The 12,183-nt window shown below is 37.4% G+C and overlaps 1 protein-coding gene across 4 annotated transcripts in view; it reads right to left on the bottom strand.

Moving 5' to 3' along the window:
- The window catches only part of LOC114479244 (enhancer of polycomb homolog 1-like), a 41,633-nt gene extending 31,648 nt beyond the window's left edge, over positions 1-9,985 (bottom strand). For 2 of the 4 annotated variants that reach the window (XR_003675968.1, XR_003675969.1), the window contains exon 1: positions 4,422-4,921. Coding sequence is in view for 1 of the 4 variants with exons in the window: in XM_028472815.1 (XP_028328616.1) it covers positions 4,422-4,574 (153 nt within the window). In the remaining 3 variants the exon portion in view is untranslated. Of the gene's footprint in view, positions 1-4,421; positions 4,923-6,549; positions 6,643-9,661 lie in introns of those variants that run through there. The other 2 variants (XM_028472816.1, XM_028472815.1) reach the window with 2 other exon arrangements.
- Positions 9,986-12,183: the final 2,198 nt, after the last annotated feature.

Raw genomic sequence — 12,183 nt, 5'->3', positions numbered from 1 at the left:
ACGTAACATGACAGAGAGTCACAGGGGGCCACTGGGATCCTCAGCAAAACAAAGCTAGCAGACAGCAGTTCCCTGGCATGTGGAGTTTAACAGGATTTTGAACCCAGGGTCAAACTGCTGAGATGTGAAAGTATGGACTGTTAAACTTGTAGTAATGGACTGCCAACTCTGTTAGTCATTGCATTAGGGAGGATAGCTTGCATTTCACAAAAACACCCACACAATTTTTCATGTATTCACAATCATGCTGAACTATTAACTTTAATAGCATTGATATTGAGGTTTTCACTACGGCGATAACCTAACCTCGGGTGGTGAGGTTTTTTCTTCCGTCTCCATCATTTGAGTGATATATATATTCACCAATCAGAATCGCCAAGAACCGCCTTCCTGGGCTGCTGGCCAATCAGAGATGGTTACAGGACACGAGCTTGTATGCGCTAAAGTGAGTCTCAGATACCCCGCAGTTGAGTGTGATAAATACACTAGGGTTCTATAAATACACTAGGGTTCTATAAATCCACGTTACCAGGATCACAGAATCAACCAATGAAAACGGCTTCTACCACTGAATGCGGAAATGGACAGAATCGGGTTGAAACGCAGTCACCGTGAGGAAAAGGACGTTTTTTAGGGGGAAATTTTTGGGGGGCCGCTTATTAGGTGCACTGCCCACCCCGCTCGCGTCCTGGCTGCTTAAAACACAGCCTAACACGCACTAAACAGCATCTAGTCATCCCCGACTAAAAAATACAGAGCCACCAGTGCCCGCTAACTTTGAAGTTACTGTGGAGCTTCGTCCCGTTTCTCATGCAGCGATGCATCGCTCTGATAAAACATGAGCAGCTATAATCAATTTTACTTGCTCACAGCATTTAAACAACATCTAATCAAAGCTACAGAAAATCTGTGGGAAAAGTTGTTCAGCTGTTCTGAAACATCGTAGGTTATTGATAACTTCCGATACTGTAAAATATTCTGGCTGCTAGTTGTGAAATAACTGATGCATCTTTGTGTTAATTTAGTTAGTTTGTATTTTATAATTTTGGTATGGAATTATGTCATCAGGATCATTAAATTAGGTTAATTTAAATTTAATTAATATTAGTATTTATTTTGTTTCCTCACAGTACAATTTATATGTATCTTTCAAATGTACAACAGCTACACAATATGTGCCAGTTTTGCCTTTTTCTCCTATAAGGGACAGTATTGGGGAGTGAGTTCCGTAGTGTGGCATGCTTGGGGGAAGGTCTGTGTTATGACGCTCAGCATTCCATCAAAGTGTGCTTTTCATTCTTTTCTGAAAAATAGCAAAAGCAGCAACTCCTAAAACAAATGTTTTGACACAAAATAAGCTACTATATATATATATATATATATATATATATATATATATATATATATAGATATAGATAGAGAGAGAGAGATACTGCAATTTTCTATAAATAGAAAACTATATATCTTGAATCCCAATATATTGCCCAGTGCTAAAGCAAAGTTGGTTACGTATTAACATTGCAAAATAGAACAAAATGCAGAATAGGATTTAGCAATAAAACGTTAAATGGACTGAGCCTGAATATTTCCTTCAATTTCATTAAAAAGCACAAAATGCTGTTATAGTAATTTAGGTTTTCCGCAATTTCCACATGCAGTAATGGTACACTCCCTTAAACAACCCATTTCCACCTGAGGCTTCCTTTGCTGGCAAACTTCCAATAAAGTTGGACTGTTGTTAACACAACACTAAAAATAATGAATTCATGATTCACAGGCTACTTTCACTTTCCCATTCGAACTATAAAAACTTGGGACAGGTGACACACTCTACATTCCTCTGCTCTGTGTGTGCGCGTCTGTGCGTGAGTGTGAGTGTAAGGTCTGGCAAAAGGGCAAATACAACAGATGCCTGTGGGTTCCCACCAGGGCCGCAGACATTGACCTCACTCTCATTCCAGCGTAAACACAAGACAAAGTGTCTGGCCAAAACAAATAATGTGCACGTGCTCAGGGAATTCTCATGTCGAGCCACACTACCTGTGCATTACAAAACTGCAGGGACATTTTAATATGATGTTGCTTAATTAAACCCCAAGGGAAGCACACGCAAAGTTACAACCCTTGCTCTGCAAAATGATTTCAACGATAACACTCAACGCACTAAAATAACACTGGTGCTCAAAGCTTTCTTTTAGCATCAACGGAAGGAAGTGCCTGGAAAACTCACATATACACCACAAACCACTCAACACTAAGTAGGTTTTTGATGTGGTTGTGGTTTTGGAAGTTATCGCAACTGATTGCAGGTCATCATTGATCTTACAGCTAAAACTGTCATGCACCTATTTATAGCGCAATTTAAGGTTGAACAAATTTAAGAGTAATTCTGAATCAGTTCAAAGAGTGTTTGACACAGAAACTCATCAGCACAGAGCAGACTCTTTTCCTCCTCCTGTTACATAATAGAGTGGGTCCAGCTGAGCAGATGGCCAAACGTCTGCCCCCCCCCCCCCCCCTCCCTTTCTTCACTCTGCCCTGATCTCCAGAGCGCCACGTGCTGCAAGTCTGCCAGCATGCTGTTCCATCTGACACAGTGAACCTTACAGCAGTGTCTGCTCACTCAGGGATAAACAACACTGAAGAGTCTTTGAGTCTGCTGCACAAGCACAACATGCTGGGGAAAATCCTTAGAGCAGCTATTTAAATTTAATAAAAATTAAGATGACTTTAAAATCAAGTGCACGCTATCTAGGGCTGGGTGATATGGACCAAAATTTATATCAATATTTTTTCTATAAATGGCGATTTACTATATTAATCTTGATATTTTCAACTCAAAATCTTACCAGAAAGACAATTTTGGGTTGAATGAGCTGATGTAAAATGCTACAAAGGCACATTTACAAACAAACAGCTGCACAACATATGACAGTTTTGGCTTTTTCGCCTGTAAAGGACAGCACGTGTGGGTGAGTTCTGTAGTGTGGCTTGTTTAGGGGAAGGTCTGGGTAAGGATGCACTCAAAACCATTTAACTGCGCTTTTCATGATGTTCTAGAAAAGTAGTGAAAGCAACGACTCCTAAAACAAGTAGTTTAATAAAAAATAAGATATAAATATATTGATTTCTTTCCCTTTCTTTCTTACTTAATATTACCTTGACAATAAGGTAATCTTATATGTGCTGTATATGTCTTCGCTGATGCAATATACCTGTTGCATGACTACCATAATAGTTGTTACTCTGTAACCCATGTTGTACTTAATTCCATACTGTGGTGAATTGTATTGTTAAAAAAATAAATAAGTGTAGTTTACATTATAAATCAACATTATAGCTATATAGTCAAAATAGTAAACTTGATATATCTTGAATGTCAATATATTGCCCAGGTCTAATGCTAATCCTAAAAATCTATTCTCCAATCAAGTGAACTGTCTATATGCTACAGGATGTTTAAAACAGTGATTACATGATATTTAAATGAAAACTATGACACCTCAACTTTTAAAACTGTCACAACTGAGGGGAAATCCAAAACAAAAGGCCATTACAACACAACAGCTTCCCTATTAAGACTCACTCAGTTTACCTCCAGCAACCCTGGTAACAGAAAGTCATCCTAAATAGTAAAATGAAAAAAAAAGCACTGACAGCTATTGAATATTTAATAACAATGCTATGTCACTGCCAAAGATGAGTAATTATAACCCTGCTGCATTTGTTTTAAGGAATGTTCTCAGACAGATTATATTGTAGCTGACAGAAAACAGTTAGTAAAAACAGCAGTAGCTGGTTAAAAAAGAAAAAAGTTGATGAGTATTTCACATGCATACACATGCAGCTCCAGTAATGAAAATACATGGAGTGATGCTGTCAGATTTGAATAAGAGCTAAAACTTACACACACAAACACATTTTATGTTGACAGTTCAACTAATGCCAATATTAATCGGTAGGACAGTTCAAGCTGACTATCTGGGGCGCTTTATGAGCATAGAAGCGTAAAAAAAAAAGCATGGCAGCCAGTGTTGACATGCCTGTCCGTGCTGCCACAGTAACCACGAGCTCCCCCTCTCCTCGGTGCTCTGGTATTACGCCAACACAAGGCCTCGTCCCTGACAGACGAGACAAAATGTCGGCATAGCTCAGGTCACATGACTCCTTTGTACTCAGAAAATCCCCTCACGTACCACAGCGCCAGTCAAACCACAAAATATTATTCAAAGGCGATCGAAAAAATCCCATATTATCCCAAACAGTGGCCAGAGTCCAGCCTAAAGCCGTTTGCAACCAGAATCCGTCGTGTTTCTCCGGTGAAAACGGGCGGCCATTTTGTGAAAGCTTGCGCAGAAAAAAAGAGGGGCGCACCTGAAACAAAACACACATTTTCACCATTTCATATGATTAAAACATACCGATTCCTCTTCTTTCTCCATCCCCGTTGGCATCTGCGGCACAGCCCGGTTAATGGATGCATATTCGTGTAGATCTGGTAAATCCTCACAACGGAAGACGGGTAGTGGCTTGGAAGCGTCCAGCGCCCGCGCCCGAAACGACAATTTACTCATTTTTCACAACTCGAGATGCGATATAAATCTATCCGGTCTCCTAATATTCACAACGGGTCCGAGTAGAGCTTTCATTGATGTTGCTGTGCGCTTAGTCTCTGTTCTAACGTTCGAGTGGCGGTAGCGTGGATTTAGGGCGTCGCCAGCGGAGCCGGGGTGAAGGCCCGGATCTTGGTCGCTCTCTCTCGGACTGTTTTTTCTGACGCTCCGCTCCCTACCGTTGGCTCAGTGCGCCATGGACAACATGGCGGACATTTAAAACTCTTTTGCTGTGTTTGGCTCGCTGCGGTCCAACCCACAGTTAACAGAGCGACCATTCCCACACGGGCCCGGGCGCTTGCGCGTTGCGGGGTTGGGGGGAAGGGGGCACTTCTCACAAACGCTCATAAATATTTAAAATAAACACCGAGAAAGAAAATAAAAATAAATCACTTTTGATAAATGAACTTAAAGGCAATTACAACAAAGAAAAAAAACACCTGCAAATTAGGGCCAATTATTAAGTTTTAAACAAATTCATACACAAATGAAGAATCTTTAAAAAAGTGATTTTGCCTTATTTTTCATTAAGCGAGCTCAAACTCAACTAAGAAAAAAATAAATAAATAAATATGGAAATACAGAAATAAATTAAATATTTCAAACTTTCACTGCAAAAATATTAGATATCTTTGATTAGAAAATTATTTTTTTTTTATTTGTGTTTTGTTTTGCCACATATATCTTTACTTCACTACTGTTTCCCATTTTATTTCATGTATGTCTACAGTGCAAATGTTTTTTTTCTTTCTTTCTTCTTGACTGTACAAGCGGCTAACAAAACACAATCGAAATATAATTCAAAGCGATCTGTGTTCCTGAATTGATCCAATTGTCATTACATTACTTTTACATTTATAATCTAACTGGTATATATTTAGGGGGGCCATTCACACATTTTCCATAGATGGGGAGTAGTAAAACAGGAGATTCTATTTAGTGTTTGAATATCAGCTTTAAGATATAATTATTTTACAAAAATTTACAAACAAATCATTGATTTTAAATTAGATCCTGAAAATACACACTTTACTTTCAGTGATACTTTATACCAAAAGTTATTCTCATTATGCCATGTGGGTACTGTAGTGACTGTATATAGACAACCTTCATACAAAAGCACTAATTGAAGTCAGAAAACATTACTTATTTAGTGAATTTCAACAAAAACAACACTTTCTCTCACCAAAAAGATCATGGATGTGATTCTTAGTTTTTCTTTTCAATAAATCACCATATTAATTAATTCAGAAAGGTTCCAGCAGCCAAAACCCCCAACAGAGTAATCTGTTATGGAAAAACTGTGGCATTCACAATATTTAAAGTCACCTGGGGTCAAACACAAACCTTAGTATAGCTCGATTTGGCCTGCTGACCACCTATAAAGTTATCATTAAGAATTTTAAACAGTGCAATAAAACATACTACTGGGTCTAAAAAGGATTTTTTTTAATTTTTATATTAGAAATCTGAAAGAAAAAAATAGCAAATAATGCTGATGTGCATTTTATTAAAAAAAAAAAAAAAAGTTTGAGCGCAAGCAAAGCACATAGTTCAAATGAGGTAAACATACTTTCTTGCCATCTGAAGTGTAATCTCTCAATTCGAAAAAAATAAATAAATAAATAATATTACAACCAAGCAGCAGTATTCATCCCACCTGAGAATACAAAGCCAAACCCAAAACAGCAGAGAAAAGGTCTTCCATACAAACCATTTGTAAAAAAAAAAAAACCATTTGCTGAACTTCAGCAATCACAATAACAAGCTCTCACAACCACCTCTTATCCAGGTAACACACCTCATGCTGCCAAACAATACTGCCACCTTCTGGATAGACAGAGCACATCTCCAGCATGACTTGTGAAAACCAAACTCCCAAAAATAGAAACTTAAAAGACAGCAGGGAGTTTATTTGTAGTAATTCAAAGCTTACCTGTTAATGCTGATGGCAGGGGATTTAGCCAGGCTCCATCCACGACATGGGTGGTTTTTCCATAATTAAATCCTTTATATTCGTCATTAGAAGCTGCCAGAAAAACAGAAAAGGGCGGAAAAAATAAACACATTAAATCAAAACCACAAACAGACCAATGGACAACACAAATTATTAGAGTCGGAATGAAAAATTTATTTATATCCACAGAAATGTTTGGAAATGGCTAATCATGCTATTTAAGACATTTTAGACAAACATTAGATAACTGCTTCTTAGTTGTAACTAGGGATGTTGAATAGTCGATATTGTCCAACACTAAATTTCCAATACCGATATATACATAGACCCTCCCTCCACCCACATCTAAGTTTCGGTCATATAATAAATATAAGGCTGTGGCTATCCGTACGGTTGCGGCATCAATATACCGACATTCTATCCGTACGCAGTGCCTCTCATTGGCCAGATTAGGTCACGTGACTAAGACTAAACTTAACCGTAAACCTACCCCTAACCCTAAAAATTGCTGCGATATACAGTTATAACCTAACCCTAAGACGCTATGTATGTGTACTTGGGTAAAAGTACCAATAGCAAGAGGGGTTGTCTGTACGGCAAACGTGCAAATACAAACTTTCTACATATATCTGAATAAAAAAGTGCAATATTCGTTTTTATTATTCTGTCTCAAACAGCAGATATCGTCTTTTTAATATCTGATGGAAAACTGATATAGATGAACACCGATATTAAATTTAATAGAAAATAACAGTGGGGTGAAAATATCACCCATCTCTATTTATAACCCTAAATCTGTGGTCTTGCAGCTTCAGTTTAAAAGCCTGGTGAGCAAAGACATCTTGTGGTCATTTCCTGAGAGAATCATAAAGTTAGAATTATGAGCCTATTGGGGAATGATGGAACTAATAAATCTTGATGTCCAATCTGGCTGTTGTAGCTGAAACTAAGAATCAGGGACATTTCTGTGATTGTGGTGTTGAATGTTTTATTCAGCACAATCTAGTAATTAGGACACTTTTTCAGATTTTTACACTATGGGATATCTGCTACCCCGACTCCCTCTCCCCTGTTTCTTTTCCCCTCACCAAGGTGCCCTCTCTTTTTATATTGTCCCTTAAATTAAGCTTTTCTTACCCTTCCTTAGGAAGGGCTAGTGATGGTCACAATTTTGCAATAAAATTAGGACTGGGGCAGTGATATACTCTTTTTCAAAATGGCGATATACAATATAGATCTCAATATTTTTAACTCAATAAAGTCTTACAGAAAGACAATTCAGGTTTAAATTTGCTAATGCAAAATGCCACACAGGCACATTTATTAACAAACAATTGCACAATATGTGACATTTTTAGCATGTTCTCCTATAAGAGACAGTACGTGTGAGTGAGTTCTGTAGTGTGGCTTGTTTAGGGTTAGGACGCACTCAGCAATCGATCTAACTGTGCTTTCCATGTTGTTCTATTAAGTAGAGAAAGCAGCAACTCCTAAAACAATTATTTAGATACAAAATAAACTAAAAAAATATTAATATAGGTGATATTGTAATTTTCTATATCGCCAAAATAGAAAACTTGATATATCTTGAATCTTGTCACCCAGCCCTTACATGTTCGCTAATAAAATATAGAAAGTGTCTAGAGATACATTGGTCGAATGGTCTAGGCGCCACACACAAGGTTTCTTCCTTCCGCTAACTTGGGTTTGAATCCCACTTTTGACATATACATTTTTTCATTTTAACATATTTAACACAGCAAATTACACCTTTAACAATACATATCTGACAAAAAATAAACATTTGAGGGCATTTCCTGGGTTAGGATTAGGGATAGGGCTAAAATAAAGGCATCCGTACGGTTGCTGTAGCACCAGATTAGGTCACGTGATAGGTCAGCCATTGGGTAGTTTATGTTACGTTTAACCTTACCCTAAAACGTAACCCTAACTCGAAAAATTGACGCGATATTGGGTTATAACCTAACCCTAACACGCCACGTAGGCGTACTTCGGGAACCGTACCAATAGCACCAAGGGTTGTCCGTACGTTAACCGTATAAATAGACACTTTCTAAAATAAAAAGGTTAGCGGGGTGGTCAAAAATAAATATGAGCTAAAAATGCAACTGGCGGAACTTTAAGTCACGTAATGCACCTATCACGTGACCTAAACCATGTCCAATGAGGGGCGCTGCGTATGCATAGCGTGAAAGTCTATGGATACGTTTAACGTATCCATAGCCACGGCCTAAAATATATGCATTACTCATTTTAGGCAAGCTAACAAAACATGGGATTTGATTTGGGTGGGTGTAAAAAGACAAAAAATAAAATAATAAAAGAAATGCAGCTATTGTATCCACTATAAAATATCATAAATCCCACCTTTTGTTTAAGATTACTTAAAAAAATAATAACCCATACATGTTAATAGTGAATCTTGTGCTTAAATCGAGATGCTATACTCCTAAATACAGCATACTAAAAATGCTTTTTTTTCTGTACAGAAAGAGGAAGGAGGGGATGGGCACTGGCACTGTAGCATTAAAAAGCCAACATGTTAGATTGAGCAGAACATGGCCGAGCAGTTCCCAGACAGACCACACAGGCTGCATGGCACTGTTTAGCTTCACTCAACTCAACCTAAGCCTTTTATTTCTAAAATGTTACAATAGCAGAAATAATGTAGCGGATTCCCATTAGCAGATCTGTTTTTGTTCCCTTTTCCTTGTCTTAACCTCTCCACCCTTTAATCGTGTTTATCTCCGTCTACTTTCACTCACGATTCATTTCCACAGAAATGCAACTAACTAAAAATGTACGGTTTTCTTTTAATCTTCCACTGAATATAAACTCAAACATTCCCAATCCGCCTCCATCGATGGAGCTGGGAGTGTGTGTGTCCTGACAGTCCTCGCACAGGGATCAGGAACCAGTGGCGTTTAATGCTGAATTGCAGCCAGCTGACCAGCCAGGAATTTGATTGCGTGTATGAAATCATCTGATGCCAAGAAAACACTAAGCACAGCGGGCCTTTAAGGGCGACCGTCCAGTCCACTTATAAACACCACAGGGTGCAAATACTCACCCGGTCGATTAGTCGGTGAACGTCGCGGATTGGAGGACGAAGGAGAGACATTTCAGCAAGTCAGAAGTTTTAAAAAAACAAAACAAAAAAACGAAAGGCAGGCAGCACGACGCAGATCACCACACACACAGAGAGAACTAAGATAAATGTAAGCCTCAGCTCGCTCCTCCATTCGGTCTTAAATTAAAACCAAAGCGACGAGTCGGTGTTCAGTCAAAGCTGACCACGGCGAACAAAATCCTGCGATGAAAACTCGGTATTTTTTTGCGTTGAGCAGCTGAAAGTACGAGGTGGAAGCAAAGTGCTACTGTTGGGTTAACAACTTTGCTGTGACAGACGGCCGCAGAAGCCAATCACCTGTGGCGTGACTCTTCACATGGGGCGGGTCCAAACTTGATTGGCGGAAATTCTTCAACGTTAATTTTTAGTCGAAGCAGGAATATGAAACATGAAAACCGCGGGCCAAAAATGCCTCGATAGAGAAGGGGTATCAAGATCGACCCCATTAAGAAAAGCGTTTTTCAGTCTTTGGGTCGGTACCTCATGTTGGGTGGCCTGGAGCTTAAATGGGGTCGCCTGAAAGTTTAGTAGTTGATTAAAAAAAATAATAATAATAATATATATATATATATGATTAATTTTATTTATTTTTTAATTTTTTTTTAAATTCAAACACAATCTTAAACAACTATATTTTATACTTTGACCGAAAATAAATCTAGTTAAAATAAAATGCAGTTAAAAATAATAATAATAATAATAATAATAATAATAATAATAATAATCTGAGCTGGCACAACTTGTCACTAACCCTGGCTACTCTGTGTTTGTAATACAGTATAACAAACATGATCAATAACTAAGAAGAAGAAAAAAATGTATTTGGGCTCACCAGAAATTGATATCAAAATGGGCCACGATCCAAAAAAGGTTGGGAACCGCTACGTTAGAGCAGGGGTTCTCAACTGGTCTCAACCTGGGACCCACATTTTGCCAGTCCTTAAATCGTGACCCATTTTTTTCTTCTTTTCTTTTATAATTCAAACAACCAAATTTAGTTTCTCAAAAATAACTGTTGAAAACACATATCTTTTTAAAAACATAAATCTATATATTTTCCTGTGCAACATGCACAGCATGCCTGTCAAAAGAAACGTTTCTTTCAAAATAAAAAATACACGTCTAACATACATGAGACATTAAGTATTTATTTTTGTTGAGAATCGCTGTTTTAGGGCAAACATATTGGCCCTCAGGAGAAAGTAAAAATGACAGACAAAACATTCATCAGTATGTAAATTACCAACAAATTCAAACATTTCAATTCCTTAAAACTCACAAATTTAATGAAACTCTACAGTATATGCAGAGACTCACTATTTTCCTTTGCTTTTATTAAACAAGTCGCAATCTAATAGCAAATGTCGAAAGAATGCTCCCATCTTTTAAAATCATGCAATTTCTTACAAACAATCCCTCAGAATTGCTCAAAAATGGATTTTTTTTTAAAAAAAATAAATTTAAAGAGCAGTCCCAGCACTGATGTCATATTGCCTAAATACTGTAGGGTCTTAGTGTTGCTTTTATTCCTACCTAAAATCTGTGGCCCACTTCAGATCAAACTGCTCTGTATTTTGCCCCTGAGCAAACACGTGTTTGGCACCGCTGCACTAAAGGGTCTTATTTTGGTCAAAGATGACTTTAAAAGTATAGAAATGACCAAAAATAAAATACAATGGCTTTATTTGTAAATACTAAAATATTCAAGATAATTGTCATCATGTATTAAAAAACGGATTAAACCTGAGTGTGGAAAAAGTGAAGATTGAGTAAAAAGCATGAAAATATTGCAAATTTAAGAGAATAAGCACTTACAGTACACTAAAAAGTCAAGGTATTAATAATGTATTATGAGAAATAGTGAAGCAATAGGGAGAAACAACCTTAGATTCACTGGAATAATGAAAAATAACTTTATTGCACATATAGTTAAAAAAAAGAAGAAAAAAAAGGGAGTTTGATTGCTTGTGGTAAGATGTGAAGTGCTTCGTTTTACACTCCTGTAGCACCATTCTGAGAGTGGAGACACTGTGTTGCTCTTGTACGATTTAACACTATTCTTGCTAAGTTTTTAACCCGTTTTCTGTACAGGATCAATCAGCTCAGATGCAAGGTAGTGTAAAACATGAACAGGATTGCAATCTGTTGCAGACTGAGCCAAAAAAAAAAAAAAAAAACTCCTTGGCAAATAATGGACGCCATTTAACCCAACATCTGTTTCTGTATTGTGGAAGAAAACCAATACCTGTAGAAAACAAGCTAACGTCACACAGACATGTATTGAATTCAGCAGCTGGGGCCTTCTTTTAGTGAGGCAGTTATTAAAACAAGTTGGTTAATTTTATAGTTTTAAAGTGAAATCCTGCCAGATTTATCATGTAATCTTGCATTTTTCAAACACAGAAATCAACAGAAATAATAATATTTTACACTTGATTTCTACGAAACAAAAGTTTGTCATA

The sequence above is a fragment of the Gouania willdenowi genome, chromosome 17 (genome assembly GCF_900634775.1).
Source record: "Gouania willdenowi chromosome 17, fGouWil2.1, whole genome shotgun sequence".
Taxonomy (NCBI): Eukaryota; Metazoa; Chordata; class Actinopteri; order Blenniiformes; family Gobiesocidae; genus Gouania; species Gouania willdenowi.
The sequence above is the reverse complement of the archived record's forward strand: the minus strand, read 5'-3'. Positions and strand labels throughout refer to the sequence as shown.